The sequence below is a fragment of the Westerdykella ornata genome (assembly GCF_010094085.1).
Source record: "Westerdykella ornata strain CBS 379.55 unplaced genomic scaffold EI97scaffold_9, whole genome shotgun sequence".
Lineage (NCBI taxonomy): Eukaryota > Fungi > Ascomycota > Dothideomycetes > Pleosporales > Sporormiaceae > Westerdykella > Westerdykella ornata.
The window spans coordinates 149624-176952 of record NW_022986859.1 but is presented as its reverse complement, the minus strand read 5'-3'; the positions used below and the strand labels follow the sequence as shown (position 1 = coordinate 176952).

The 27329-nt window shown below is 53.7% G+C and overlaps 10 protein-coding genes across 10 annotated transcripts; 7 read left to right on the top strand and 3 right to left on the bottom strand.

The window, feature by feature from the left end:
- Nucleotides 1-212: 212 nt before the first annotated feature.
- EI97DRAFT_450013 (Thioesterase/thiol ester dehydrase-isomerase) lies at nt 213-1181 on the top strand (the record flags this gene model as incomplete). The annotated part of the gene is made up of 1 exon (XM_033800256.1): nt 213-1181. One exon carries the CDS (start codon nt 213-215, stop codon nt 1179-1181), a length of 969 nt encoding a protein of 322 aa, XP_033654224.1.
- A 230-nt stretch (nt 1182-1411) lies between these two features.
- On the bottom strand, nt 1412-3612 carry EI97DRAFT_432931 (uncharacterized protein). The gene is made up of 3 exons (XM_033798276.1): nt 3185-3612; nt 1616-3131; nt 1412-1563 (listed from the first exon to the last, which is right to left on the bottom strand). Exons 1-3 carry the CDS (start codon nt 3304-3306, stop codon nt 1546-1548), a joined length of 1656 nt encoding a protein of 551 aa, XP_033654223.1. The 5' UTR covers nt 3307-3612; the 3' UTR covers nt 1412-1545.
- A 97-nt stretch (nt 3613-3709) lies between these two features.
- EI97DRAFT_466830 (uncharacterized protein) lies at nt 3710-6828 on the top strand. Its single transcript, XM_033801555.1, has 3 exons — nt 3710-4099; nt 4149-5611; nt 5662-6828. Exons 1-3 carry the CDS (start codon nt 4029-4031, stop codon nt 6702-6704), a joined length of 2577 nt encoding a protein of 858 aa, XP_033654222.1. The 5' UTR covers nt 3710-4028; the 3' UTR covers nt 6705-6828.
- Nucleotides 6829-7575: 747 nt separating this feature from the next.
- On the top strand, nt 7576-9001 carry EI97DRAFT_466829 (polyubiquitin; the record flags this gene model as incomplete). The annotated part of the gene is made up of 3 exons (XM_033801554.1): nt 7576-8069; nt 8127-8810; nt 8862-9001. Exons 1-3 carry the CDS (start codon nt 7976-7978, stop codon nt 8999-9001), a joined length of 918 nt encoding a protein of 305 aa, XP_033654221.1. The 5' UTR covers nt 7576-7975.
- Nucleotides 9002-9305: 304 nt separating this feature from the next.
- EI97DRAFT_432929 (Aldo/keto reductase) lies at nt 9306-11080 on the top strand. The gene is made up of 4 exons (XM_033798275.1): nt 9306-9594; nt 9647-9797; nt 9898-10371; nt 10533-11080. The coding sequence occupies exons 1-4, from the start codon at nt 9560-9562 to the stop codon at nt 10935-10937; spliced, it is 1065 nt and encodes a 354-aa protein (XP_033654220.1). The 5' UTR covers nt 9306-9559; the 3' UTR covers nt 10938-11080.
- Nucleotides 11081-12136: 1056 nt separating this feature from the next.
- On the bottom strand, nt 12137-15228 carry EI97DRAFT_317464 (uncharacterized protein). Its single transcript, XM_033794663.1, has 3 exons — nt 12539-15228; nt 12267-12482; nt 12137-12216 (listed from the first exon to the last, which is right to left on the bottom strand). The coding sequence occupies exons 1-2, from the start codon at nt 14943-14945 to the stop codon at nt 12382-12384; spliced, it is 2508 nt and encodes an 835-aa protein (XP_033654219.1). The 5' UTR covers nt 14946-15228; the 3' UTR covers nt 12137-12216; nt 12267-12381.
- Nucleotides 15229-15443: 215 nt separating this feature from the next.
- On the bottom strand, nt 15444-16417 carry EI97DRAFT_318159 (uncharacterized protein). The gene has a single exon (XM_033794665.1). It carries the CDS (start codon nt 16193-16195, stop codon nt 15512-15514), a length of 684 nt encoding a protein of 227 aa, XP_033654218.1. The 5' UTR covers nt 16196-16417; the 3' UTR covers nt 15444-15511.
- A 2316-nt stretch (nt 16418-18733) lies between these two features.
- On the top strand, nt 18734-19282 carry EI97DRAFT_376407 (uncharacterized protein; the record flags this gene model as incomplete). Its single annotated transcript, XM_033795553.1, has 1 exon — nt 18734-19282. One exon carries the CDS (start codon nt 18734-18736, stop codon nt 19280-19282), a length of 549 nt encoding a protein of 182 aa, XP_033654217.1.
- Nucleotides 19283-19462: 180 nt separating this feature from the next.
- On the top strand, nt 19463-21682 carry EI97DRAFT_317390 (CaaX farnesyltransferase beta subunit Ram1). The gene is made up of 2 exons (XM_033794662.1): nt 19463-20208; nt 20281-21682. Exons 1-2 carry the CDS (start codon nt 19745-19747, stop codon nt 21260-21262), a joined length of 1446 nt encoding a protein of 481 aa, XP_033654216.1. The 5' UTR covers nt 19463-19744; the 3' UTR covers nt 21263-21682.
- A 2880-nt stretch (nt 21683-24562) lies between these two features.
- On the top strand, nt 24563-25313 carry EI97DRAFT_376317 (uncharacterized protein; the record flags this gene model as incomplete). The annotated part of the gene is made up of 2 exons (XM_033795549.1): nt 24563-24587; nt 24829-25313. The coding sequence occupies 2 exons, from the start codon at nt 24563-24565 to the stop codon at nt 25311-25313; spliced, it is 510 nt and encodes a 169-aa protein (XP_033654215.1).
- Nucleotides 25314-27329: the final 2016 nt, after the last annotated feature.

Genomic DNA, 27329 nt, shown 5'->3' with positions numbered 1-27329 from the left:
AGGCCTTGTCAACTTTCGAACGTGAGAGTCTTCATCACGACTTGCTTGGGCAGTCAGTATCAGCGGGCAACATTCACTACGGCAAGGAATTGGAAGAAAACACTCCCGTCGCCGTGAATTGAAAGAGATAGTTGAAGGCAAAACCCTCCCATTAAAGCTACCATCACCACATCAATACCACAATGGCGGAATCTCTCCCTCCCTGGGCCGAAATGCTCGCCTTCAAATCCCTCTCCCCCACAACCTTCACCACCATCCACCCCCCAAGAGCCATGGGCAACGCCCGCCCCATCGCCTACGGCGGCTTCGCCCTGGCCGCCGCCTACAAAGCCGCCGCCTTGACGCTCCTCACCCCTTCCGAGACGCAACCAGAATACCACCTCTACTCCTTCACTGGAAACTATCTCGGCCCAGCAAACAACAACCACCCCCTCCTCACCTCGGTAACCACCATCCGGCAAACCCGAACCTTCGCAACGCGCCTCGTACAAGTATCCCAACAACAAGACGATGGGAGCACAAGGAACTGCCTCGTCGCCCTCGCCGACTTCCAAGTCGCCGAACCCGCCTCCCTACTCACCTACTCCGCCCCACCCAGCAGGACCTACACCCACCACTCCAACCTCCCCGACGCAGATACGTACAACAAGCAACTCGTCGCATCCGGCAGAGTGCAACCCAAGCACGTCGAAGCCCTCAATACCGCTTTCGCCGTCCTGAAACGCCTCTTCGACACCCGCCAATGCCCCGAAGGCATCTTCGCCCAGAAACTCTCCGGCATCGCGAAACATCTCCCCACGACGCAGGACACGCTGCCCCTGACGGAGAAGTCGACGGCGGATTGGCTGCGCGCCCGGGACCCGTTGCCCAACCAGGTGGAGAACACGGCTCTGCTGGCGTGGATGATGGATGGGGCGCTTGCGTTTGCTCCGCTGACGTTTAGTGGGCTGTTTTTGGAGGATGCGGGGCCGACGAGTAGTCTGGATTTTGCGCTGAGGGTGTTTACGAATCGCGTGGATTTGGAGAGGTGGCATTTGAGGGAGTTGAGGACGGCGGTGGGGGCTGAGGGGAGGAGTTATACTGAATCGAGGTTGTGGGATGAGGGGGGGAGGTGTGTGGCTAGTATGACGCAGCAGAGTATTTTGAGACCGAAGGGAGAGAAGAAAGGAGGGAAGTTGTAGGGAAAGGAGATGCCTGAGCAAGTAGAAGCTATGTCTTGGGACATATAGTGATGGTGGGATTCGGATAGATACCCTATGGCTGACGATCACTGCGATTGGATGAGTAGATAGAAGCAGGAGTAGCTATCATGCCCGTCGACAAATGGACAAGGAGTGTTCATATTTCGTTCTACTCCCGTGAGCAATATCTTGACTACGCCAAACCCGGCCAGGTACTGTCTTGGCCTGCTGTACGATCCCGTCCTTGGTGACTCACCCGCTGTAATGCAAGCACCCCCTTCCATGCCCGCCATGATTTCGTAAAATGCGTAATCCATCCAGAAAAGACATAATCCGTCCCATAATTCTTTGAATCGAAGAGAGATCACTGAAGAAGATGGTCCTAAACGATACGTTAGTGGCAACGAAATATCAATCACGCGTAAATGACACACCCTGAAATGCTTTTGGAAGTTGGCCCTCTTTTCATTACCGGCTTGATACCTGTTCCGTGCACGCTCTGCCTTCCTCTGCTCTCGCTTCTCCACGGCTCGCACTTCGGCCTTCTTTGCGTCACTAGCACCAATCATACCAAGACCGCCATTTGCGCGAGACACCAGTTGGCGACCGCGGCCTACACGTTCCTGGTCCATGTCCACGTCGCCTTCGGAATCTGAGGTCGCTCCTGCAATCATACGCTGGTTCGCCTTCTCCATCCGCTCCGCAACGCCGGGGTAATTTCGCAGATTCTGGCGGTAGTATTTGTTGAGGGAGCGATGGCCCGCTGTTCGACCAGAAGGCAGATGCAACTCGTACTCGTCATGATAGACGGCAACCGGTGTAGGATGTGCGTGAGAGTGGAATCCATCTGCGCTGCGGTGTGGTCGAGGATCCTTGTGGGAGTGATGGCGAGACTGCGATAGGAGCTTGTATCGGTGAGTGCGGTCATCGATTGGTAGAGCCGTGATCTCGTCAGTGGGTACGCTAGACACAGTGCTGTCCGTCTCCCAGCCATCATCCTCTCCCTCGTCGCCTCCTTCAATCGTGACAGACTTGCGCCGCGCTCCCAATCTGACCCCTCCGGCAGCCGTCGAGGTGGAATCGTCAGAGTCCTCTGCCTCTTGCTCCATGGCGTCAAAATCCTCGGCGTCAGGATAAGAGCTCCGGAAATCGTAGAATTGCCCAACTTCGACCAGTTCCTCGTCCGATTCGAACGCAATCATGCAGTGGCCACGGTCGCGCATGTGCGTCTGAATGCCCGCAGCCGTATGTACCTCCTTATGGCATTTCAAACACTGGTGTTTCACGTGGATCTTCTCGTGCAGATACTTAATCAGATTCTCGGGCTCGACGAGGTAATCTTTCTCTGGGATGAACGTTCCGTGGAAACGGCCCATGTGGTTCAAATTGAGGTTGAAGTTCGGCGAGCGGTAATTGCAAAACAGACAGTCCAGGAGCGGATCGGCCTCACGAACAGCAGTAGAGGTGCTGCTCGCAGTCCTGGAGAGAGGGTTCTCGGGCCGATCCGCAGTACCGGAATGGTGCGGTCGTCCAGGTCGTCCAGGTACCGGTGATTCTGTTCCATCCTCCAGGGTGGACTTCTTCATACTATCTACTACCTCAATGAATTCTTTCTCCGCCTCAGTATCAATGCTATCAGCGTCATTTTCTGCCATGGGCTCGCCAAGTGAGAATGCAGAGCTCAAAACAGAACCTGTGACCGACGCCGCGTCATCGTTTTGTCCAGCCCTGCTGGCTCTCGCCGCATTGCTCTTGTGTTTTGAACTGTTCAAGTGGTTGTTGTAGGCATTTTCGCTATAATATGTCTTTTGACATGCTGTACAAGCCTTCTCAAAGGAGGCTTTTGCGGCAGTTGCGGCAGCGGTTGCCTTGTTTGCGAGGACTTTTTCAGTAAAAATCTCCGACGAGAGAGGCGGGAGGGAGGCAACACGGCGCTTGAGGTTATAACGGCTGCAGGTGAAGTCAGTGGCAAGCGATAGTGAACTGGAACCGTGCCTACTCACTGCCAATCTGTCTGCATGTGCGCTCGTTGGAGCTCGCTAGAACGGAAAGCAACCTGGCATGTGTTGCAAGTGAAGGGGTGAGTGGCCTGAATATTGGCCTGGGCGGGCGCTGTCGAAGCCATAGTAGCTTATTCTGGAGAACGACGGATATGTGAGCAGAGGTCTGCGAGGTCTGCGATTGTTTGTGGCGGAGATATCAAAACAGTCGTTTATAGGCGCGGGGTCCAGGTGGGAATTTAATGTTGGCACCAAACGTTAGTTTCCAGGATGCGAAGGCACGCGTGTAGCGGCTTCTTTATGCGACCAAGATCCTACGTGTACGGAATGGAGTATTTATGTATGAATCGCAAATCTCCAGGGCAAGCGGAAGAGGGAGGACACCACTTGGAGAAGAGAGCGGCAAATATTATCAATCCACCTTGTGCGGCGGAACCGCGGGGATGGCGCTGTGACGTTGAGCGCCAAGAGCGGACCCTTATATCCATGGTCTGTGCGCATCCATGAGATCTCACGTGCGCTTCTTGAAGAATGTCAACCTGAACATTGATGAACCTCGCCTTTGCAGTTCGCAATCCCTCTTTGGTACAACTGATGGAGCCTCCAGTCTGCTGTGGCGATAGTCCCCCCTGCTCCATTGCGTAGCTACATTCATCCGCTCCGAACATGATTGCGGAAAAGGGGAACCGCGAGTTGCCATGGGTCCCGCCGTGACAAGTCCTACAGCAGACCCTATACTCCGTACGTCTGATTCGAACAACCAGCTATAATTGATTCGAATCGTCGTCCGCTGTTGGAGCATTTCTACCCGCCTCACTCGTTTGCGGCAGAAAGCATAGCAATCGACATGCCGCCCACGACAACTGGAGACGGCTCCAATGGCCAAACGCCAGTACAGTGGCAGCGGGTGTTAAAGCAGTGCGCATCAGTATGCAGTTCTTCTCGTCCAAGGCTGACATTGAGCTAGCTATTTATCACAAATCTTGTTCGGCTGCAAGAATCCTAAGTGCACAACACCGACATGCAGGACCTACAACGAGCGCTCGTCAATGAAGCCCTTTCGACCTCCGACGGAACTTACTGCTCGTGCATTGGCTTACTATCTCACAAGTCTGGATAGTCCTACTCAAGGCCTCTGTCCGCATGCCCTTGAACGCCCGTCCGACAACCTGGAGATCGACGTGCAACAACGCCGTGGACGAAAAGATCCGAAGTCTTTGGGTCAGAATCTCTTCGATACGGAAGCTATCTACCGCTCACTCTACGCTGAGGGCCCCATTGAACAATCCGCCGATGGCTCACAGCTTGATCTAGATATGTTCCCTGACTTCGTGCTGGGTTTGCGAAACGGAACCACGATGAAGGCGCTCTATGCCGACAGGTCGCCTAGAATTGTATTCACGTGTCTCTGGAGTACTTTGGAGCCCTTGTTCAGATCACCCCCGGTTCCATCGCAAAACTCAGATCCAGATCTACATTGTGCGGATCCGGCATATCCCAGTGAAAAAGAAGCCGCTCACGTTATCTTCCTCTGTTTCGGTGCGATGAGGGCTTGGGCACTACGTGGCCGTAATGAGCATCCAACCTCGACAAGGATATCAGAATACCATTGGGAACGTGAGGCGGCGTCACGCTTGGCCGATCGGTTGCTTCGTGGGATTGGCGCGCGCACGTTCTATGAATATAGGCTCTCCAGCAAGCTCAAACAAGGTCAATTGATGGAGATTGTTATCGATAAATTAGTGGAGGCAGACATGATTAACATCAAGCACTCAAGGGAGTGGATTGAGGAAGAGTGTCTTATACCCCATGCCTTTGACCTCCTCTGGGCCAATGCGATCAAAGACTGGGATGGCAAAGGGACAGTTCAGAGATGGACGAAACTTGGTGTCTTGCTCCAACTGGTCAAAGGGCTGTACACCCATGTTGACCAGTTGGAGTACGACCAAGATTGGTTTGAAATCCCTGAGCTGGAAGCAGGTATCGATCCTGTCCAGGAGGCTGCCGACTTTTTGGAACACGAAGATTCCCTGCAACCGGATACCGTTCATCTGTTCGATTATCCTTTCGTGTTTGGAGAGAAAACACGCGTCAGATATTTTCGACTGCTAAATGCCACTTTGATGGACCGCGATTTTGCGCGTCGAAAGGAGACGAGGGATCTGAAAGACAGAATGGAAAGCTTTGGTGCTCGACGGGACGATTGGGCCACGCGGTCGCTCGAGGTTACCCTCCAGAAGTCTCTGGTGTTGCATGTCCCACGCCATAACATCCTGGAGGCCACTTTCGCCCAGTTGCGAGGATATGAGAAGCGCTTGTTTTTGAAGCCACTGAAGACGGCCTTCGTCGGCGAATTAGCCTTAGATACCGGTGGTGTGACGCCTGAGTTCTTCAACACAGTGCTGAGGGCAGCTTTTCAGCCTGCTGAGGGTGAGTGTCTCATTTCCATTCTCTCGGAATAAGAGTTAATCATGGTGCAGGCATGTTCACAAATGACCCTTTGTACTTCCAACCGGCATCCCGCCAGCCAGCTTGGAAATTCGAATTACTGGGTCTTATTCTTTCACTTGCCGTCTATAATGGCATACCCCTCCCTTTTACCTTCCCACTGGCATTTTATCATAATTTACTCATCGAAAGTTCGTCCATATCGCCTTATCCGGATGACCCTCGCTTCATTGAGGACGGCTGGCCTGGTCAGGCTAGATCGTTTACACAACTGCTCTCCTTTACTCCGAGTCAGGTGGCCTCTGCTGAGCTTCACTACTGCTTCCCATTCCGCGCCTACGGCGAACATGTCGAAGTGGACATGAAGGCATTCTCTGAAGGCAAACATTCCTGGCCAGCCCGCGGCAAACTGTGGCCTGCTGACTGCGACTCTGAACGTGCCGAGGGTCAAGAGGGGATCTGGGGGAAAATGTGGCCTGAAGGCAAAGCTCTACCACCACTCAGCAGTCCCGCGTGGCGGCAGCCGCTCTCCACAGAATCGAACGAGGAGATCCCACTTGTCACGTACGAGAACAGGCGACAGTTTGTGAAAGACTACATCTTCTGGCTGACTGCCAAATCCGTAGCGCCGCAACTCTCGGCGTTTCGACGCGGCTTCCGCACTTGCCTCCATCCCAAGGCTCTCAGATTGCTTACGCCGAAGATTCTCAAACAGTATGTGGAAGGGGAGGAGAACGTTGACGTGGAGAAGCTCAAACGCATCACGATATACAACGATAAGACGTTCGACAGCGGGCATCCTACTGTGCAAGACTTTTGGTCCATTGTCGAAGGATACGATATGGAGGACCGGCGGAGGCTATTCAAGTTCGTGACGGCATTTGAACGGGTGCCGATGACTGGGATGGATGCAGTGGTGTTTGAAATCGCCTACAGTCCGTATCCGGACAGGCTGCCGATAAGCAGGACGTGCATCGGCCGGCTGGAGCTGCCGGCGTACAAGAGCAAGGAGGAGTTGAAGGAGAAGCTGGATATGGCGATTCGGGAGGGGAATGAGGGGTTTGGGTTTATTTGATTGATGGGGATTGTTGGGATGTTTACAACCCGAGGGAATCAGAAGTGCATACTGCCAAATTTGCTGGATTGTACCGTAGCTGCAGCTATCGATTTCGGCTACCCCTGTGCTATTCGTAACAGAGAATGAAACTTGAAACAGTTGCTAACACGGCTTGTCACATTTTCCATCACTCAGGTTGCTATCAATGCTGCTTATCGAACAACAGTGCACAGATGGACGGCAGCACCATGGCAGAGCCGTCGCAGATTAGGTAAGTCAACCGCATACACGTGATGCACACATTCACATGCATGCAGATGTACAAGTACTTGCGTGGAGTGTGGCGACAGCGGGTTGATGGCGATGAGTCACCGATGGCCGAGCAGTGACACTGGCCTTTGCCGTGGATAAGTTGTGGCGTCTCCATTTGGAGAGAGTTTTCACATCAAGGTCATGGCTGAGAAAGCAAGATGGGCTGGTTTTTGAAAAACGGCTTTTGATCATTGTGATGTTTGCACGAGGGCGAATTACTGGAGGCTCGATCTGCGGGTTGCATAGATGGGCTAGATGGAGGACATTCTGCCGAGATGCCGAGATGCGTTGTGCTCGCTCTTGTAATCACAAAGTCATAGAATGTGCATCCGAGGCTAAACTTTGGTGTTTGCTTGATTTTCAATTACAGAATCATTTGATGGGACATCAACACCATGCTTCTCTCCTGTCTTGAGGCTGGTGAACACCCAGAGGGGCTGGTGGCAGGGAATGTCTTCCGATAAGGGAAATGCTGGCCTGAGCGTTACGATAACGATCCATCGATGCCGAAGGCGGGGGCATTAGTCTGAGTGGACTCTCAAGTGGACTGTGTATGAACTGCAAACAATGGCAGATGGGAGACGCAAATTCATCGCCATTTCACAAGTCAAATTTGTCAGAATGGTGCTGCGTTATTAATACTATAACAGAGCTCGTACTGTTGCCTCTGCGATTGCTGCCCTGTTCGAAGTGGCTCGAACGTTCCTTCCCTGATTCATCGCGGGCACGGGCCGCTTATGTCACACGCCTTCCACCGCACCTTTGACACTCCCAGCCGGTCACAGCCTCACTCCGCTTGCCGCCCTCGCCTGCCTACTTAAGCCCCTCGCCCGCCCTGTTGCCTCCTCCTCCTTCCTTTACCTCCCATTCCCACTTCCCTCACAACTACCCCCCATCTCTCTACCCATCCACACCAACGCTGTCTCGCAGCCCAGCGCCCGCTATCTACACGACACATCAAAACAACCACCGCCACCATGCAGATCTTCGTCAAGACGTTGACGGGCAAGACCATCACCCTTGAGGTGGAGTCTAGCGACACCATCGACAATGTCAAGTCCAAGATTCAGGGTATGTTTCTGACTCCTCCCTCGCCACCCCGTTATTCAGGCCGCTGACAGCTTTCAGACAAGGAGGGCATTCCGCCAGACCAGCAGCGCCTGATTTTCGCAGGCAAGCAGCTCGAGGATGGCCGCACTCTCTCCGACTACAATATCCAGAAGGAGTCGACCCTCCACTTGGTGCTGCGCCTCCGTGGTGGCATGCAAATCTTCGTCAAGACGCTCACTGGCAAGACCATCACCCTCGAGGTGGAGAGCTCGGATACCATCGACAATGTCAAGTCGAAGATCCAGGACAAGGAGGGCATCCCTCCGGACCAGCAGCGCTTGATCTTCGCTGGAAAGCAACTTGAGGACGGTCGCACTCTCTCGGACTACAACATTCAGAAGGAATCCACTCTGCATCTCGTCCTGCGCCTTCGCGGTGGTATGCAGATCTTCGTCAAGACCCTTACCGGCAAGACCATCACATTAGAGGTGGAGAGCTCAGATACCATCGATAACGTGAAGTCGAAGATCCAGGATAAGGAGGGCATTCCCCCGGATCAGCAACGTCTCATCTTCGCCGGCAAGCAACTCGAGGACGGCCGGACACTGTCGGATTACAACATCCAGAAGGAATCCACGCTGCATCTCGTCCTCCGTCTCCGTGGTGGTATGCAGATCTTCGTGAAGACGCTCACTGGAAAGACCATCACACTGGAAGTGGAAAGCTCCGACACAATCGACAACGTCAAGTCGAAGATTCAAGGTACGGCGCGAATTCGATGGGTGACAAGGGCTTCACTAACATAACGTGCAGATAAGGAAGGTATCCCTCCGGACCAGCAGCGTCTCATCTTCGCCGGCAAGCAGCTCGAGGACGGCCGGACACTGTCCGACTACAACATCCAGAAGGAGTCGACGCTCCACCTGGTGCTCCGTCTGCGTGGCGGCCAGTAGCGGATTCATGGGTGCGGTATTCTTCTTTCGACATGGCGTTTAGATGGATTTGGGCATAACGGGCAGGTCACCTGCAATGGGTTTTGATATCACTATCTAGTCGACCCCCGAAAGGGGTGATTCAATGGAATTGAGCATGCCACTGTGCTGTTCAGATCTCACGTCAGTTCTCCATTTGCGCTGTGACTACAGAGTATGTTTTGCGACATTGTGTGCTAACCCGGAGTGCGGAGTGGTGGTCGTCTTGAGCCATGGGGCATGGTGTTTCTAAATACATCGCCAGGTACCCCGCCTCTGACGGCACGGACAAAATGATGCGGACTTTAGACGTAACCCCGCAATAGAGCTCCACCCATACTCAATTCGAATATCCACAAGAGGAATGGAATCTGAAGTAAGACACGGCGTTATATCCCTTTCCTCCGACGCTGGCTTCCTGGAATCGAGATGTTTCCAGCAACGGAGACGATATTAAAGCGCGGATCCTTCTCCATCAACAGCTCAATTCGCCCCCGTCAATATCCACACGATTGAGAAGAAGAAGAAGACATCGTCAACATGGCAGAGCAAGAGCACAAGATGGAATATGTCAAGTAGGTTGGCAATTGAGAGTAACAAAGATTTATTCTTGCTGAACTCATGTAGCCTAGGCAAGTCGGGCCTCAAAGTCTCGCGCGTCATTCTGGGCGCCATGAGCTACGGCAGCAGCGAGTGGCAGCCCTGGGTGCTGGACGAGGAGGAAGCGCTCCCGTTGCTGGAGCACGCGTACAAGATGGGTATCAATACGTGGGATACGGTATGATTGATTCCCTTCCTATTCACTCCTCACATCTTTCACTGCATTCTCTGTAATAATAGAGGTGTATAATCATCAGTACTGACCGCCTCAACTCCAGGCCGACATCTACTCGCACGGCCGCTCGGAGCGCCTCATCGGCAAAGCCCTGAAGAAATACAACATCCCTCGCTCCAACGTCGTCATCCTGAGCAAATGCTTCTTCGGCGTCGAAGAATCCGCCGTGGGCACGTCCATCGCCGCCTCATCCACCAACGACGGCGCCCTCGTCAACCGCGTGGGGCTCAGCCGCAAGCACATCCTCGACGCCGTCGACGCGAGCGTCGAGCGCCTCGGCACCTACATTGACGTCCTGCAGATCCACCGACTGGATCGCGACACGCCCATGGAGGAGATCATGCGCGCCTTGAACGACGTGGTCGAGAGCGGGAAAGTAAGGTATATCGGCGCGAGCAGCATGGCGTGCTGGGAGTTCCAGATGATGCAGGATATCGCGGAGAGGAAGGGGTGGCATAAGTTTATTAGCATGCAGAATTATTACAATTTGCTGTATCGGGAGGAGGAGAGGGAGATGGTGGGTTCTTTTTCCTTTCTTTCCTTCCCTTTCCCTCCCTTTCCTCTCGTTTCTTTCCGCTTGGTGGAAGGAGGCAGATTTCCCTCTCTGCTATTTACTAACCCCCTCCTCCCCCATCGTGTACTCCGTAGGTACCACTACCTCCACTAACATCCCGGCAGATACCCTACTGCAACCACACAGGCGTAGGCCTCATCCCCTGGTCCCCCATCGCCCGCGGCGCCCTCGCGCGCCCCTGGTCCGACCGCTCCACGAAACGCGCCTCCACAGACGCTTTCCTCGCGCACCTCGTCCACAGCCGGGACGACGCCACGGACAAGGAAATCATCTCGCGCGTCGAGCAACTGGCGAACAAACACGGCGTCAGCATGGCCTGCGTCGCCACGGCGTGGTGCGTGAAGAAGGGCGTGTGTCCGATTATCGGCCTGGGGAGTAAGAGTAGGATTGATGAGGCGGTGAGGAATGTGAGGTGGAAATTGAGTGATGAGGATGCGAGGTTCCTCGAGGAGCCGTATAGGCCAAAGGAGATTCAGGGGTTTGTGGTACCGGGGCGGTCTCAGAATTAGGGGGGAATGAATAGAGAGAGAGAGAGAGGCTGTCTATGTATATGGATGGGGTTGCCACAAGTCGATGCAGGCAGGTACAGAGGTACTAAATACCAAATAGACTGATATCCATCACATCCCATCACGCCACACGGCATCAGGAAAACGCAACACAAGAAGGGGCAGCCATTCAGATATATCCAGTAAATATTTTGCTTGCGTCACTAATCCGAATCCCAAGCTCGCCATCACTTACCCAAACCCCTTCGCATTTGCTCGCCGTCTACCGTCTACCTCACGCGCAAGAAAGGACGACTAGCTACATAGATACACAACCCAAAACATTCGCAAGCTGCACTCCCATTCGTAGTCCCAGTCCCAGTCCCAGTCCCTATCTCCCTCCATCCCTCCCTCCATCCCTCCCTCCCTCCCTCCCTCCTTCTCCAAGGTCATAAAGGCAAAAAGGGAAATCAAATCACGTAGAGGGCATAATAAATGGCAAGAAAGGAGTAAAGAAAGCTTAGCAAAACCACCAAACGCATGTCATCCAGCCCCAAAGATCCACTGCGAGTATGCCAAAAAAATCCGCAAAGACCATGTTCGGCTCCAGATGTCCCAAGGAGGGATAAATGTCAAGAATAGATGTTGTCGTATCTCCAGGAAATCTCGGCGATATCCCAGAAAGATCCTTCCAAAGCAAGGATCGCCCACCCATCCCTCCCACCTGAAGGGACGGAGGAGGAACCAGGTTTCCCAACTGCCAACTGCAGCCAGCAATCCCCATATCCCAAGACGCAGAGCCGGTGTTGCCGTGGTAATAGTGTAATTGATGATACTGAGTTGCTCGCTATGCCGCTAAAACACAATCGTGGGAAGAGGAGAAAGAAAAAAGACAAGGAGGCAAAAAGCATCGCTGCAAAGAGTTGCATAGAAGTACAGTCAACATCTGTCCAAAGAGAAGATGCGACGTGTCATCTGCGCAGCCAAAAGCACGATGTATCCAGGAAAGTGCCGGAATCGTCATGATGCGAGGATCCGGTATGCAGGACTCGCGTCCACGCCTGTAGAAGTGAAAAGAGCAGAAGAGGATCAAAAAATCAAATCGTGGCCGTGTCTCCGTGGCCATCGTGAGCATAAAGCAAGGAGCCATTCCGTCATAAAAAGGAAGTTGAGCATGATCGTAGAGAGTGTCTGGTAGTTGGGCAGAAAGAATCCGGAGGAGGCCGTAAACATGGCATATCGTGATGCCGGGGAATCTAAGTGAGGAGCATATATCCAAAAAGACACAAGCGTCATCATGCTTTTAAATCGTCAGCCGTGAAATGTTGTCTTAGTCCGCAAAGACGTAACCCATATGTCGTCAGTCCGTGACAGGGTAAGGTGATGTTGGGGCCGGTGATGAGGTGGTGATGAAGGGAGGAAGGGTGAAAATGCAGTCGTGTCGAATGAAAATGACAGGAAGACTTTAGTTAGCCCGAATGACCAGCTTCGACAGGAACTTGTTCGACAAGCAGTCGAAGTCGGAACGGTCAAACTTGCAATCGCTCCGGGTCCTCAGGTAGGACTCTGGTATGCAGGATTAGTGCCGGTCTAAGCCACTGGGACATATATAATAGTCTTACCATATTTGGTAACGTGCGCACGGACTTCGGTCATGGCATCGCACACCGCTGGATTGGAGTTGAGGAGGTGGTGGTGTTTCCGCGTGTCCCACTCAGTAAATGCAGGGAGCTTCTGAGAAATGGCCGAAAACAAACCGACAATGACACCGACTGGCGTACCCTCCATGTCGCTGAGGAACTTGTTGACAGCCTGCTGGTCGGGGACCCGGTAGGAGCAGTCAAACTGGATGAGCTCCCAGACGGCGAGGAGGATGGCAGCGAGCATGAAGATGGTCGGCCAGTTCTTCAGCTTGTCGCCGCTGTAGACGGAGGAGTAGAGCGCAGACAGCTCCTCGAGCACATCCTTCTGCAGCTCACGCCACATGTCAGCTAACGCACACTTGACCTGGAAGTTGATCATGACAGGAGCGACGGTCTTGCCGCAGAACTTGGACTTCTCATCCTCCACCCTTCCTAGGTTACGCTCATCCTCGGGAAGGCCTTCCACCATGGTGACGTGCAGAGTGAGGTTGTAGGCAATGACGAGCTTCAGCGCCTTGCGGAGGACAGGAAGCTTCTCGCGGCAATAGAAGCGATAGGCCGTCTTCAATACCTCGGTGACGAAGTAAGTACCCTCAAAGTACTCGTCCACGAAGCGCTCAAAGCCACCATCCACATGGCGGTCGAGATAGTCGGAAAGAACCTGGTGGGAGATGCCTTCCATGCCCGCAGACAACTTGGCCGTGTTGATCTCGAACTGATGGACGCCGTGCAATGTCTCGATCCAGTCAACGCCGAAGCACTTCTCGTCACGGACATAGACCTCTCGTGCCATGATGGGAAGGTAGTGACCGTATCCATGGGTGATGTAGATCATACGCTCATGCGGCGAGAAACCCTTGATGTTGCCGACGGAGAAGCCCAGGCTGACATGGCGCTCGTAATCCGCCTTCCAGTCCTTCATGAAGTAGGCAATGTCCTTGATGTCGATACGGGTGCAAGGCACTTGCCAGAGGCGGGCGTGAGAGGGCTGGCATCCGCCGCACGGGTCACCCTTGTCGCACGTCTTCTTGAGGAACTTGCATCGCAAGCAAGCACGCAACTTGCGGATCTCGTGGGCCTGCTGGCGCTGGTCCGGACGCAGAGGACCGGTCCGCTTGCCGACGCGCTTCTCGCCCATGTGGTCCTTCTTGGTCGAGTGGGCTGGCTTCTTCACGATGGTCTTTGCGGGTTTCGCCCCAACCGGGCTCTTGCGGCGGCGTGATGGCGGTGAGCTGCCTCCGGAGGATGTAGGGGAGGCCGAGCTGGATGCTGTCTGCTTGATCGCGACGGGCTCAGCGCGAGCAACCGGAGGACTGACTGACTGGGTGGGAGAGATGTAATGTGCGAAGGCCGGATCGGTCATGGGCAGTCCGTTCGGAGCGACATTGAGGGGCTGAGAGTGAGAATGGGAGTGAGAGTGAGAGTGAGAAGTGCAGTCCGAGTGACTGTGCGAATGGGAAGGTACCATTTCCAAGCTGTTTTCGGCTTCCGACTGTGGGGAGTGCAATGGGAATTGAATCTCTTCAAAGCTACTGAAGGATCCAGCCGAGCGAGGGACGTCGGATTGTTGGGAAGAGTCTGAGTTTGTGCGGATGTGTAGGGCCTGGCCTGGGTTGAAGATGATCTGGTCGGAGAAATCGTGGGAATTGCGGTGTGGCCCAACATCAATCCAGCTCCCGTCGCTGCTGGATAGTGACCTCACTTCGAGGAACTGTTCGGTCGGTGAGCCGGAGCTCACGCTGGCGTTTGCGGCGGCGGTGTAATCGTGCGTGTTTGCGAAATTTGCGAGTTCTTGTTGGAAGTCGGCCATCTGAAAGGGCGGTTGCGAGGCCATTGCGGCCATCTGCGATAGGCCCATCGAAGTCGAGGGCATCATGCTAAACTGCGGTGCAGACTCCAGCGGCAGAGATGTCATCATGCCCTGGGATGTGTTTACGGCGAAGTCGACGGGGGACGTTTGCAATTGGTTCCCGTAGGCGGCGAAGCTGACAGGGTCCATTGACGAGGTCAGGTCGGTGTTGTATGCTTGCTGCGAAAAGGCGTTTGATGAGATGCCGATCCAGTCCGCCAGCATCGGGTTCATTGTCATAGTCGAGGGAAATGCGAGGCCCGACGTTTGTAAGGGCGCGACAGCGGTGGAGGTCGATGGGAGCCCGTTGGGGGCAGCGGAAGCGGCAATGGTGTTGACGCGTCGCTGGTCCTGGTGTTGTTGCTGGTGCTGCTCCTGGTGCTGGCCATTCTGCTGAGACATTGGGAGAGACGCTGAGACTGGCAAGGGCCAGGTCTGGTGGTGCTGGGCGTTGAGCAGATAGGTGTGCTGGCGGTTGGGGTCGTAGGCCGCGTCGTAGGCGTACAAGGAGTCGAAGTTGTCGAGAGGGGGATCCATGGTGGAGGAGGTTCTCGTGATGGGACTCTGGTGGTTGTCAGCGCTCGGTGGTGAGCGCTCAAGGGGCCGGCACAGCGGCGGTGTGATGGAGAGGACTCGTGGGACTGATCGAGGAACGGAAGAGTCGACGAGCGACGACGGGTGAGAGGGAGTGGGCGGGCAGTGGGCGGGCAGTGGGCGGGCAGCCAGCACCACTAAAGGGGCCGTGCGTAGGAGGAGCGAGCAACTGGCGGTCAAGAGGCACGGGACCGCTAGGCCAGAGAGGGCAATGCCGAGAGGTGCAGAGGAACAGCTGCAGCGGGGATGCGCAGGATTGATTGATGGACGGATTGGAGAGAGCCTTTGTGCGCCCGCGGCTGGCGTCGCGGTTGGCTGCCCCGTGGTGCTGCTCGTGGTGGGCGGGAAGAGAGGTTGTGATGGGCGAGGTTGATGGTGGTGGAGCGGGGGAGATCTGGGAGTCGACGTGGGGTCGTGCTCTATATACTGTTACTCCAACGACAGGAGACACACTTGTCGAGAGTAGTGGTGGCCTCAACACCAACACAATACATGACCACACCAGATGGTCAACTCTCAGTGAAGGCGACTGAGGAGAGCCCTTCTCCCTCATGAGAGCGACGCGACCCCTTCAACGGAGCAGCCCTCTTCCGCCGCGGCTGGGTGGCACACTGGCGTGCTCCACTCTTCTCCCCCTTTGAGCATCTCGAACGTCCACGGGTCGGGATGAACAGAAGGCTCCAAAAAAGGACATGCCCAACAACCTCTTCTTTCACCTGCACCCCAGCCTCGATGCCTCCCTGCCGAGCTCGTCCAGTAGTTTTCGTCGTCTCGCAGCCTATCGATTCTCCGTCCCCGCAATCGATAGCCCCGATAAGCCCTGGACCCCTCATCCATCCCGCCTCAGCTCCCTCTTGACCAGAGCAGCCATCAAAGAACAGGACGATGCTCGCATATCCTGCCTTGGTGCAAGCCTCGAGTCCGCCCGAGGAAGCGTCGCTGTGTTCCCCTCTCTCTGCTGGACCTCTGTCCTCGCCGCCTTGGGACAGGTTGCTGGTCGTCCTCGTTGCCATGCTGCCAGCGTAACCTGTAAGCCAACTTGTAAGCCCACCTGAATATACATACGCCATAGAACCATGACATATGGCTGCATGCCAGATACCACACTGGCCAGGACCAGGGAGTTTCGCCGGTATGTACCACAATTGACTGCTGACGGACATAAAACACCCTGCTCTTCGAGTCTCATCCATCCGCGAGAGGCGCCCCTATGCACCAGTTAGTCATGACCTACAACATACACAGTCCTGTGTAGAAGGGATGCTCGAGCTGGAAAAGCTCTGTGCCTCTTCACTTTTCCCACGCACAACCATGATCTTGTACTGCAGCATCTCCTCGTGTAGGCACGCTCACTCCCACGCTATGTCGCCTCCACTTGCCCCCTCAGGTCCGCTGCATGCACACATCAGCGCAGTCTTGCGTAGTACAGCACACGCACCACAGATGGCACGCCGAACCTGCCTTGCGTCGCATTCTCGTCATAGGCGAGCGTTTCGTCGAGCCCCTTCATCCCTGATCTTGCATCTCGCCGCTTTGTACTTTGCCCACCAACACTGACGGAAAACACCAGACCCTGAGCCCGAACCGTCCCACATTCTTGCCTGTTGCAATTGTTGCCGCTGTGCGTCTATCCTGCCATGCACTCGTCGTGCTTCGCTCGTGCTCCCAGGACTCCTTGCCTTCGTCCTTGCATATCTCTTGAAGCAGGTCGTGAGCCTCCGCACGTAATCGGCCTCGCCGAGAACCTCAGTCACACATTCCACGGTCGTCCAGTAATCCTCGGGTGTCAGCTTTCTCGGCTACCGGCATACGCCTGATGGTATGTTTCTCGCCAGCGTCGTCCTATCATCGTCTCGTTACCGTCGCACAGGAAGGAGCCCTGAGTGCATACCATGCATAGTAGTATGCCTTGGAGACACTAGTAGATGAAAGTAGACAGAAGAAAGGGAAGTCCAATTGAAGAGCCTCAAAGGGGGTGCAGAGAAGCGCAGAGACGAGGAGACACGTGAAGATGTACAGATGATGCGAAAGGACGAGAAAAACGGCGGCTGTGATCTAAGAAAGACGTAAAAACACAGAAGGAATAGCTGCCATGACGGTTACTCACCGACCCATCTGTAACCTACCCAGATGGCGGTAAGCACCGCGATGCCTGCACACCGACACACTCCCACACCCCCCATCTCAAATACCCCCCAAACCCCAGAACAAATCCTGTATATGCGTATATGCAGAAACGAGAAGAGTGGAGTGGCAAATGCTGCGAGAATGCAGGAGAGCAGAACATACGGTGTCGTCAATTTGTGGGAGTCGGGCTTGCCGTTTCGGTCCGTTTTTTGTTCCTCCTGGCGGCGCATTAGGGAAGGTGCTGCACGTCATCGAAGATGGTGAAAGAACATTGAACCTTGGGACGCATCTCGAGGATCGCATGTTTCCCTCGACATCTATTCATCGCTGGTGAGTGCGGTGAAGAATAGGGGTGTGAGGCGGAGAGCTGTGTCGTACGGAGTCTTCACCGGTTCGGATTTGGAAGATTTTTGTTAACATCGAGGCTAAATGCTGGGGTACCTGTTGAAGTAGCTTCGATAGACTGTTTGTTTAGTAGGAGATGAGTTTTTGCTTCTTGTGAAGGGAGGAAAATAAAACAAAGGTGGAATCAACGCACAGTTGCATGCTGGGCAGCTCGTGTGCAAGCTTAAACATTTGATCTGTGTGGGAGCCAGGCGGTCTACCCGCTCAACTGACAGCAGTGCAAGCTTTCAAAATGGTCTGAGGCGAATGGGAAGTAATTCATTGCGCTTTCAGACTCACGTTTATAGTAGTTTCCCCTTTTGGACATATCTTCTCTCCCGTGTCGTGTGCACATTTTCCGTAGCCAGATAAATCTACAAGAGACCTAACACTACGAAGGTGAAAATAAACGGAGTCGACGAGTCAAAAAGGGCAGTGAACCTGCCATTCTTTGACATCAGTACTCGACTATATGATGTCGATAATCCCAGATTAAGCTTCCGTATCCCATTGCTGAGTGCGTTTTCTACATGTAGAGTTCAATGCCATGTTGTCTCGAAATCCCCACCGACCGCCAACAGTCATAGACGGAAAAGGAGGCGGTCGTCTTGAATCTTTGGGTGTTGCCATCTCGCTACTTTGACTGTAGCCCAAAATAGCCTGCCTACGTTGCGAGAACTTCGACAGTGTACAGAAAACTGTCGGTATCATTATTGAACAGGGCAGTGCAGTTTGACCCCACAGTGGCTCCTTCCCACATGTGGAGCCTTTCAAATGGGTTCCATATCAATCATTTCCCCAGTTTCGAAGTGATCTGCTCAGTATCTTCTGATTCGAGGACTGCCTGCGCATCTTGACAAGATGCATCAGGGGCACTTTCGCGGCAATGCTCCGGGCAGTACAACACAACTAGTGTGGCTGGACTGTCGTTTACATATTGTGAAATAAGCAGCAATGGCTCTCCAGTGAAGCTTCCGAAGCCGGATCACCGAACCCCGCATTGTGCATGCTTGTGTAACGTATTGACATCGCCAACAAGCACTTGTTATACGACTGAACACTCCGGTCCGCAAAGTTCGCCTCAACTGCTACCCACAGCACGCAGATCTATCGGTTTCTCCTCGACAAGGAGTGTTGTCAGGAGTCTCAGTCTCGCTCAAAGTTCAGCTCAACGAGTCCAATCCGCGCTCTTGCACGTCGCATCTCCTCCATAAACCACAATGGCGCACACCGGCGCACTTCCCAAGATCCACCGGTATATCACGGCCCACAATGATCAAGGCGAGGCGGTCTTCAGCAACAAGTTCGACGAGGAAAGCAAGATGAAACCCAATGAAGACGGCATCGCCTTCGCCCTCAGCTACGCCACAAAGGGTTTCCCCGTCAGCATGGACAACGACGAGGACCTGAATGTCTATGAGAAGTACTTGAATAATGCACCAGGCTTGGTGGTATCAGGAGGTACCGTTCTTCGGCATGTGGATATTCCTCCCAATACAGCTTGCACGATGCACAGGACTGTGAGCTTGGACTACGGCGCGGTTCTTGAGGGCGAGGTCGAGTTGTTGTTGGACAGCGGCGAAAAGCGCATCATGAGGAGGGGTGATGTTGCGATACAGCGAGGGACTATGCATCAGTGGATCAATCATAGCAAGACTGAGTGGACGCGGATGCTGTTTGTGCTGCAGGAGAGCAAGCCATTGACGGTCGCGGGCAAAACGTTCGGGGAGGAGCTGGCGGGAATGGCAGGCGTGAGGCCATCGGACTGAGGGCTGGGTTGTGGAGTCCAGAGAGGCGATTGTTGCAGACTGGAAGGCCACTGTTGCGTAAGGATCGAGTGCAGTTGATGTGGAGTGGGATGAGCTTCTCAGATAGAATGGAGCGAATGGAGTCAAGCCTCGGCTGCCAAGGCTGTGCCACATCTATCCCCATTTAGGAAGTAGTTCTGTACAGTCGTCCCACCTCACCTCGAGGGCTTGAATCGCAAAACATATCAACATAAGTCAGGCCATGGGAGCAAGAGACATACATTCTTAATTGCCGCATGGATTCCACAAGATCTAATGGAACAATAATAGCAGGGGATCTCCGTGACCCCGCTAGCTAAGCAGTCATTCACCTTTCCGAATTGGAGCCCGCCTAACAAGAGAACAATACTAGCGGATTTCATCTCACAGTCCCTTGTTTGTCCAATCGGTACGACAACCCCATAACACAGAACTATAAACACCATGGCCGCAAAGAGCGATGACGAGGTCGCTCGCACGCGCTTGGAGGAACTGCGTCTCGACTCGAATCGCATCCAAGAGCTGTCGGACGAGGAGCTCTACACTTCTGATTCTAACGCGGATTACGAGGACCTGGGGCCCGCTATACCTTCCGAAGCCGATAACATCGTCTATGTGAACAGGATGATGCCCATCTTTGACGATCTGCAAACTGAGACCTCGCGGGCTCAACAGCAAACCTTGGACAAGATCCTACCTTACTTGGAAGGCAACCCCAGTAATTTCCCTCTTAACAGTTTTGGTATACCAAAGCTACAGCGGGAGAAGCATGTCAAGTTCTTGATCCAAGGGTTGGGGGACAAACCTGCTGCGTATACTACCCTTGACGCTGCGCGACCCTGGCAAGTGTATTGGTGTCTGGCAGGACTGACGGTGTTGGGCCATGACATATCAGACTACCAGCAAAAGTAAGTACGGGGACTTACATTAGTCGAGCTCCAAATCGTATCACCACCTGAATCGGCACTAACATCTCTCAGAATCATCGACACTCTTACTGATGTCCAGCACCCAGAAGGTGGCTATGGCGGCGGCTTCGGACATCTTCCACACCTTGCTCCCACGTATGCCGCAATCCTGAGTCTCGCCATGGCGGGGAGCAGCGCGGCATACGAATCCATCAACCGACGAACCTTGTGGCACTATCTCGGCCGCATGAAGCAAGCCGACGGTGGCTTCACCATGGCAGTGGGCGGAGAAGAAGACATAAGAGGTGCATTCTGCGTCCTTGTCGCTCTTTCCCTCCTCAACCTCCCTCTCGATCTCCCCCCAGATGCTCCAGCACGTGCCCAAGGCATGACGACCTTCTTGGACAAGCTGGATGAATGGATCTCTCGATGCCAAACCTACGAAGGCGGCATATCCGCCTCCCCGGGTTGCGAAGCACACGGCGCCTACACCTTCTGCGGTCTAGGCTGCCTGGCCATCATGGGCCCGCCTCGAGAAACAATGAACAAATACCTCGACATGCCGGCCCTCATACGGTGGCTCTCATACCGGCAGGGCGCACCGGAAGGCGGCTACGCCGGCCGTACAAACAAGCTCGTCGATGGCTGCTATTCGCACTGGATCGGCGGTTGTTGGCCCCTCGTCGAAGCCGCCGTGGACAAGAACCTCTGGAACCGCTCCGCACTGGGTCGGTACATTCTTTCCGCCGCGCAGGACGAGAAGGGTGGATTGCGAGACAAGCCCGGCATGAGACCTGATGCGTATCACACCTGCTATAACTTGGCAGGTTTGAGTGCCGCACAGCACAACTACAAGTTTGATGAAAAGATGACGGGGGACGTCGGTAAGGGCTCTTTTGGTGCGCCATTCCATTGGAAAGGGGACGGGCTGTTTGAGGGAGACAAGGTGTGGGATGAGGAGGATGTGGTTGAGGAGGTGCATCCGGTTTTTGTGATCCCGTTCGAAGCGGCGATGGCGTGCAGGGAGTACTTTGAGGCGAAAGACGGATTTTGAGCGATTTGCGGGTTTTGTCATTCGAAACCGCGATCGGCGCATTCGTCGACGAAAACGCTGCTGGAGTTTCGGGTCAGGGTGATGGATGAAGTCAAGGGTTTGGTGGAATGAAACTGCGATGGATACGGGGCACGGAAACGTTCTGAATAAGTTCAAGGCGAGCAGGTGGTTTGCACTGTGCTTTGTGGTCATTGGGAACGCATTTGATCTTTGCAGCGCAACAGCGTTTCGAATCTCACAAACCGTTGGCAGCTATGAGTGAGTCTCAACGGAAGCGTCCTGGAGATGAGCTCCAAGTACAGAGTCTTTCAAGGACTGGCTTTCCATTTGGAGAAAGCTTCCAGGTATCGTTGGAGTCTCTTGGCTTGATTGTTGCCATTGACAGAGCTGTGAATACAAATCATGTGATGTGAACCTCTACGGGTGTCACCGTTACAGTGCTGCGTGGCCCCTCGCTACTCTGTCCCCAACGTTTGATAATGGGATTACATTTTTGGTAGGGAAGGCGTTGGGCAGATATGAATAACATATATTTGTCTAGCCTCAATGCGAATTTCCTTCGGTTGTAACACGGTGTTTTGTCACCGTCGTGAAGTAGCTCGATGTTGCTCTCTGAGGCGTCACAGGGCGGAAGAGTAACAAGGGGCAGTTTTGCGGCTTGATGCACATCTATATATACATAGTCCTCCAAAGCCTACCAGTGTGATAAAGATGTGCCGTTCATCATCATATCACCCTCCGAATTCCGGTGCGATTCGATTCATGTTCTGGTCAAAAATTCTTGCAATCATCATGTGGACATTTTAAATGCGGGGTTTGAGGTTTAAAAAAAGATAGCTTTAGTAGAGCGCGGCGGACAGCCTTGTCTTGGAAACGAAAGCAAAACATCCCTTGACTAGGCCTGTCCTCACCGCCATTCTTTTAGATTGCGCAGGTGTCCGCGGCTGGTGTCGCGCAGTCCCCAGATTCTCCTCCCGCGCCAAGGGGCACGGGTTGGGGTTGTGAAGAGGGGCGGCGGTTATTGTCTAGTGGTACGCGTTATTAATCGCAGCTTTTGTAATGTTTATTTTATGGCATTTCATTGGTCAAAATAAAAAATTACAGGTAAATTTCCAACACTGGGTTGATGAAACTTTTCATTGATGTTTATAACATAGCGTACCTCATAAGTGAAGTGGTAGTCGTGATTTCAACGCTACACTACACTACAAGGCAACCCCATCCAGCTCCTCCAGCCTTTTACCCAGCGAAGTCTTGCATTGCGTCCAGTCCCGCTGCATACGCCCGGCTACAAAGTTCGATTTGCTGCCCCGCGTCAAACAGCACCTGGGTGACAGGAAGAAAAGAATCCTCAGATGTAGTCTCTCCTCCTCGTTGGGGCTGCCCAGCCTATCGTTCATTCCCAATTGCAAGCCTCACGCTTCACTGCGTTCTCTGCAGCGACTGTCGCGTCGTCATCAAATCCACATCGTTCGGTTGAAGTCCACCCGTCTCACGCTGCGTCGATGTCATGCTTTGCAGAATCCGCCGAAGCCTTCGCCATTTGCCCCTCTGTTCACGCCTCGCCAATATCTGCAGATATTGCTTACGAAAGGAGATAGGCGGCTCGGATAACGAGTACGAAGTGTGTTCGCCATGGTGCACAATGCAGGGGTTCACCTCCGTTCCTCTAATCCCAAAAACATGTCTCAGGAACTCCCGTGCCGGCCCTGGTCAGTTCGCCAAGCATCTCATGAACGATGGAGGATGCCGCTCGAGCTGCTCGTCCCTCGCTCGCTGGTCGAGCAACCGAGTTTCCCAGCAAACGAGACATAACTGCACAGTAACGATTCATTACAGTTAACGGCCGTTGGGGGTTCCTGGGACTCCAGGCTTGTTTCGGTCGTTGGCGCAGATGGGCCATGGCTTCTTGACCTCGACAGTGTCAAGCGTTTTGCCAACTCACCACGCATGCATGAGCACGGTCGTCCGGGGGGGGGCAACGACATGTCAATGGTAACACCAACCCGTTGCCTCTCCGAATCCTCGATTCCTGCAATCAATTGATCGTCCATCGTCCCCTCTGGACCCTGCTGCCAGGAGGGGCCTGTTGTCCTGGGCGTGACGCTCTACCATTTTCAAGCCACCATGCCTCGCACCTATCCTCAGTCACGATAGCGTTCGCCAATCCGCGCTCCTGTGATCAGCTTCTCCAGGCGCGATTCCCGCCGGTGTTGACAAAGAGGAGCCCCCCAAGCCAGCTTGTCATTGTCCCAGGTCTGTCGCCCCGGCACCAGTCCGGTATCTCCAGGAAGTGCCCTCTACGCGCAAGCAGCCGTATATCATTACAGTGCCAAGAGACGTTCAATGGCACTTTGGCGTCACGGAACACTGGATGGGGCTTGCAGCATCTGACGTTGCCCTGCTCTGCATGCTCTCCGCACCTGCGACTGTGCATTGACGACCTGCCGCCCTCTTGAACTGTACGAGCAGTCTTGATCGAATCAATCAATGCATTTTCATCGTATCGTCTTGCCGAGAGCGGAGTACTACTGGGAGTTGACAATTACGCTCCCACATCAGGCGCTTGAACCTGCCGATCCTACGATCGTACCACAGCAAGAGCCCGCCTTGAACAGACCACAAGGTAATATGTCCGACGTCCCGCCATCCATAACGCTACTGCAGTGGCAGGAGTGGTAGTGGCGAGTCCAATTGAACTCCTGTAGGCTGTCTGTTCGAACCGGTGAAGCCGTGCCCTTCTGAGGTTGAGGATTCTGCTAGTCGGATTCTGGAACCCTAGCTTCCACTGGCGAAAACACACGCCAACACATCAATTATGGGTCCCGCCCACAGAGCCGCAACAAGCCCGCAGATTGCTCATTTCCAGACGACTAGATGTCCAATTGTCCTCGGACCCCAGCTGGGACGGGGGCGAACTGAAGCGGTTGCATATCCTGCCATACCCGCTCCGCTCGGCTACCGCAATAAATTACACTTCACCCCCACAGACGAGGAGGCATATGTCGCCTCCCCCTCTTCTATTTCCATTTCTGCAGACCTATATTTCTCCCTTGCCATCCGTACCCAGACTACACCACGCCAGCTGTCACTTCTCGCATTGGCAATTGTTAAGCCTCCCAACCCACCCACCGTCGTACAGCAGGAGCCACGAATGCCATTGTAGGCTTGTTACGACTGCCACCAACGAGCGTACGCCAGTTCAGCATACATCGGGCTCGGGTTAGGTCAGTCTGGGGTCCAGGAGTTCACGACACCACACGTACCAATTGGTATACCCTGAACACGTCGACTCTCAGCATGTTCTACATCATGTATCTCACAGGTAAGGCCTGTCTAGTCTCATTGCATTAGAGTTTCCAGAGCCACGATATTGGAATCTGCAGGGAAAGCATGCTGTATCTGTATTGATTGGCGCCAACCTGTATTGAAACGCTACCATGCTGTTATCCCAGCAAACCCTGGTGATCTCAATGGTGTGAATTGGCGTTGCCTTCAAGATCTTGTATTTCAAAGTGTTTCTTACTCGATATGCATGCGTTAGCTAGTCACTGACTACCCAACAGGCTTATGCCAGCGCCGCCACTGGCCGGATCCTCTGTTCGAGACCTACCGCACGCGTTATGGTTACGGATGTACCGTCAGGGTCAACAACAGGGAGTATTCCACGGACGTGGAATACGAAACGGATGAGCTCGCAAAGAATGCGGCTGCTACCCGGGCCTACATGATCTGTCGTAACTTCTCCGTTAACGACGGCATGTACCCTGGCCAACGTCCAGGCCAGGGTGGCGTTGTCCAAGGACTTCCGGTTGCCATTGGGACGGGAAGACGGAGCACCGTTTCATCCAATGACTACGACAGCGCCAGCAGCTCAAGTGGCGGTGCCAGCCCAAGGGGCAGTGATTGCGGACTCGAGTCGGAGAGGGCAGCTGGGCGGAGACCCAGCAAATTCTCGACTGCGGCACCAACCTGTTACTGCGGTCGTGGCGGGATTCGTGCGCATGAGAGATGCACATACTGCCTCCGCGAAGCTGGATACAGATGCTGAAATAGCACCTTATCGAATCACCAGAATATCGGCGACTACGGGCGGGGTACTAGAACGATATCACGACGACCAAAGACTTGAAGGGCTCAGGCTCAGCGATACCATCCACGATATATGCCACGACCATGACGAAACGAACTACGATCTCATATTCTTCTCTATTTTTGTTTCTTTCCTTTCGTTACTCTCTACCGGCCATCCTTCAAACAGACTCACGTCACGACTGATGACTTATGCTCTCGATTCCTTTCCACCTGTCTGAAGCATAGCGACGGTTCCAAAATGATCAGAGAGATACTGGGTCGGGTGCCTTGAATTCAAATTGCACAACTGTTATGTCATGATACCTATTGTTATCATACTCGGTCCGCAAGGCTGAGGCAATAAGCAGAACATGATCAGAAAAACTGGCAATTCTCTTCCTCTACGACGATACTTATGATCAACGACGGCCTCTTTTCCTTGTCGGTTGCTCTATGTCACACATGTTACGAAGTTACGATCACGTGAACACGATCTTCTTTGGCCCCTGAGAAATGAAATCGTTGCTTCACTGAGGACCTTCTTCAATTTGCTGTGCATCATCTACGATTCAAGATGGATGTCATTCAGAACGTCCACTACGCACCCACGGCCTCGGCCGTCTCGATACCATGGTCCGCGACAGAAAGGGACCTTCACCTGGAAGTTTCGTGCCAGCCGAAGCGCGGCCAGCTGCCAATGAGACTTTTAGTTATGCTATTCCTCTAGCAGTTACCTAGTCAATACGGTTGCACGCCTGAGTAGAGAGTCTACAAGATCTCCAGGCGCATCTTGTTCAGCGGCACCATCCCATTCTTTCGCAAAAGCTGACTTGGTCAGCATTGTACCTGAGAGTCAACTCCCTGTGCCAATGCCCGCAGCTTTGGGAGGCATACTTATTCCACCTTTTTTAGCTTATTTCTTTTCGGTTCTGCTGAGTCGCCCTTGGCGGTGAAACGCTCTATTGCTATTATATTGCTGACTACGCCGATAGGGGTAGGGTATGACGGCGGGAGCGCGGCTACGTTCGGAATTCGTAATATCCACAGTGTCCTAAGACAAAGAGCGACTTCTGTTCCTCGAGTGAGGGGCTATCAGATGTTGCTCCTTCACCTACCCTTACTGAGGCTTCCTAATAGAGGTCTTATATAGTACTTGTGCATCTGCTAGCTAAGACAACCGTTTACTGTGCCCAGATGATAACATGCGGAAAGGACTAGAGAGCACCGTGGTCGATGGCTACGCACGAGGATCAGAAAGTAGCATGACGATACCCCGATGTTAGTCGATGGACTTCTTGATTTGCCACCAGCACCATCTGTTGCTAACTTCAGCAAGACCCACTCTGAAGTACAAGTAGCAGTCTCGAGTCCAAAAATAGACAGCAGATTATTCGTCTTCCATTCACACTACGATGTAACCAGCTGCTGGAAGACTTTGGGTTTTCGACCCTCAAAGTCCATTCTGTTACATGAAGTGTACACGAACGCTCGGCTACACCCGCTACAATCGGCCAAAAGATTTCTAGAAGCAGTCATTCCAAGGAGGCACGAGGAGGGTAGTACGAGGTTGTCCTCAGGTGATGGAGGCTATGTACCGTTCTGGACACACGATTCGATCACTCTCAGCCACAGTCAGCCACAATACGCCACACATGGACAGCTCCGGCAGTCAGCTGATCGGCTCTCTTCCCGAGTTCCAACGTTCCTTCAACAACGCGCAATTTCGCCGCAGGGTCCAACGAGCGTGGGGTCATGGCCAATGGTGGACTCGAAAGAGCGCACAGGTGACCTCGAGAGGAGCATTTCTCCACGGTTGCAACTCGCAAGGGGCGGGCGCGGACGAATGCGAGAGCAACAAAAGGGGGGAAGAGAAAATGGCAAGGGCTTGGCGGAAGCGGGAGGGCCAGGCCAGGGAGGGAGCTCCACCGTGGGTGCCACTACAAGGGGGTTACCAGTGAGAGTTACCCTTCTCCCCCATAAATAATAAAACCAG

Bases quoted from the DNA above. Each gene is read 5' to 3' on its own strand.
- EI97DRAFT_318159 (XM_033794665.1), bottom strand. From the start codon at position 16,195: ATGGATGAGACTCGAAGAGCAGGGTGTTTTATGTCCGTCAGCAGTCAA.
- EI97DRAFT_466830 (XM_033801555.1), top strand. From the start codon at position 4,029: ATGCCGCCCACGACAACTGGAGACGGCTCCAATGGCCAAACGCCAGTA. The intron at 4,100-4,148 runs GTGCGCATCAGT...ACATTGAGCTAG, and splicing joins TGGCAGCGGGTGTTAAAGCA to CTATTTATCACAAATCTTGT. The intron at 5,612-5,661 runs GTGAGTGTCTCA...ATCATGGTGCAG, and splicing joins AGCTTTTCAGCCTGCTGAGG to GCATGTTCACAAATGACCCT.
- EI97DRAFT_432931 (XM_033798276.1), bottom strand. From the start codon at position 3,306: ATGGCTTCGACAGCGCCCGCCCAGGCCAATATTCAGGCCACTCACCCC. The intron at 3,132-3,184 runs GTGAGTAGGCAC...CTTCACCTGCAG, and splicing joins CACATGCAGACAGATTGGCA to CCGTTATAACCTCAAGCGCC.
- EI97DRAFT_317464 (XM_033794663.1), bottom strand. From the start codon at position 14,945: ATGGATCCCCCTCTCGACAACTTCGACTCCTTGTACGCCTACGACGCG. The intron at 12,483-12,538 runs GTAAGACTATTA...CCTGCATACCAG, and splicing joins TGCGCACGTTACCAAATATG to AGTCCTACCTGAGGACCCGG.
- EI97DRAFT_432929 (XM_033798275.1), top strand. From the start codon at position 9,560: ATGGCAGAGCAAGAGCACAAGATGGAATATGTCAA. The intron at 9,798-9,897 runs GTATGATTGATT...CCTCAACTCCAG, and splicing joins GTATCAATACGTGGGATACG to GCCGACATCTACTCGCACGG. The intron at 10,372-10,532 runs GTGGGTTCTTTT...ACATCCCGGCAG, and splicing joins GGGAGGAGGAGAGGGAGATG to ATACCCTACTGCAACCACAC.
- EI97DRAFT_317390 (XM_033794662.1), top strand. From the start codon at position 19,745: ATGGCCGCAAAGAGCGATGACGAGGTCGCTCGCACGCGCTTGGAGGAA. The intron at 20,209-20,280 runs GTAAGTACGGGG...AACATCTCTCAG, and splicing joins ATATCAGACTACCAGCAAAA to AATCATCGACACTCTTACTG.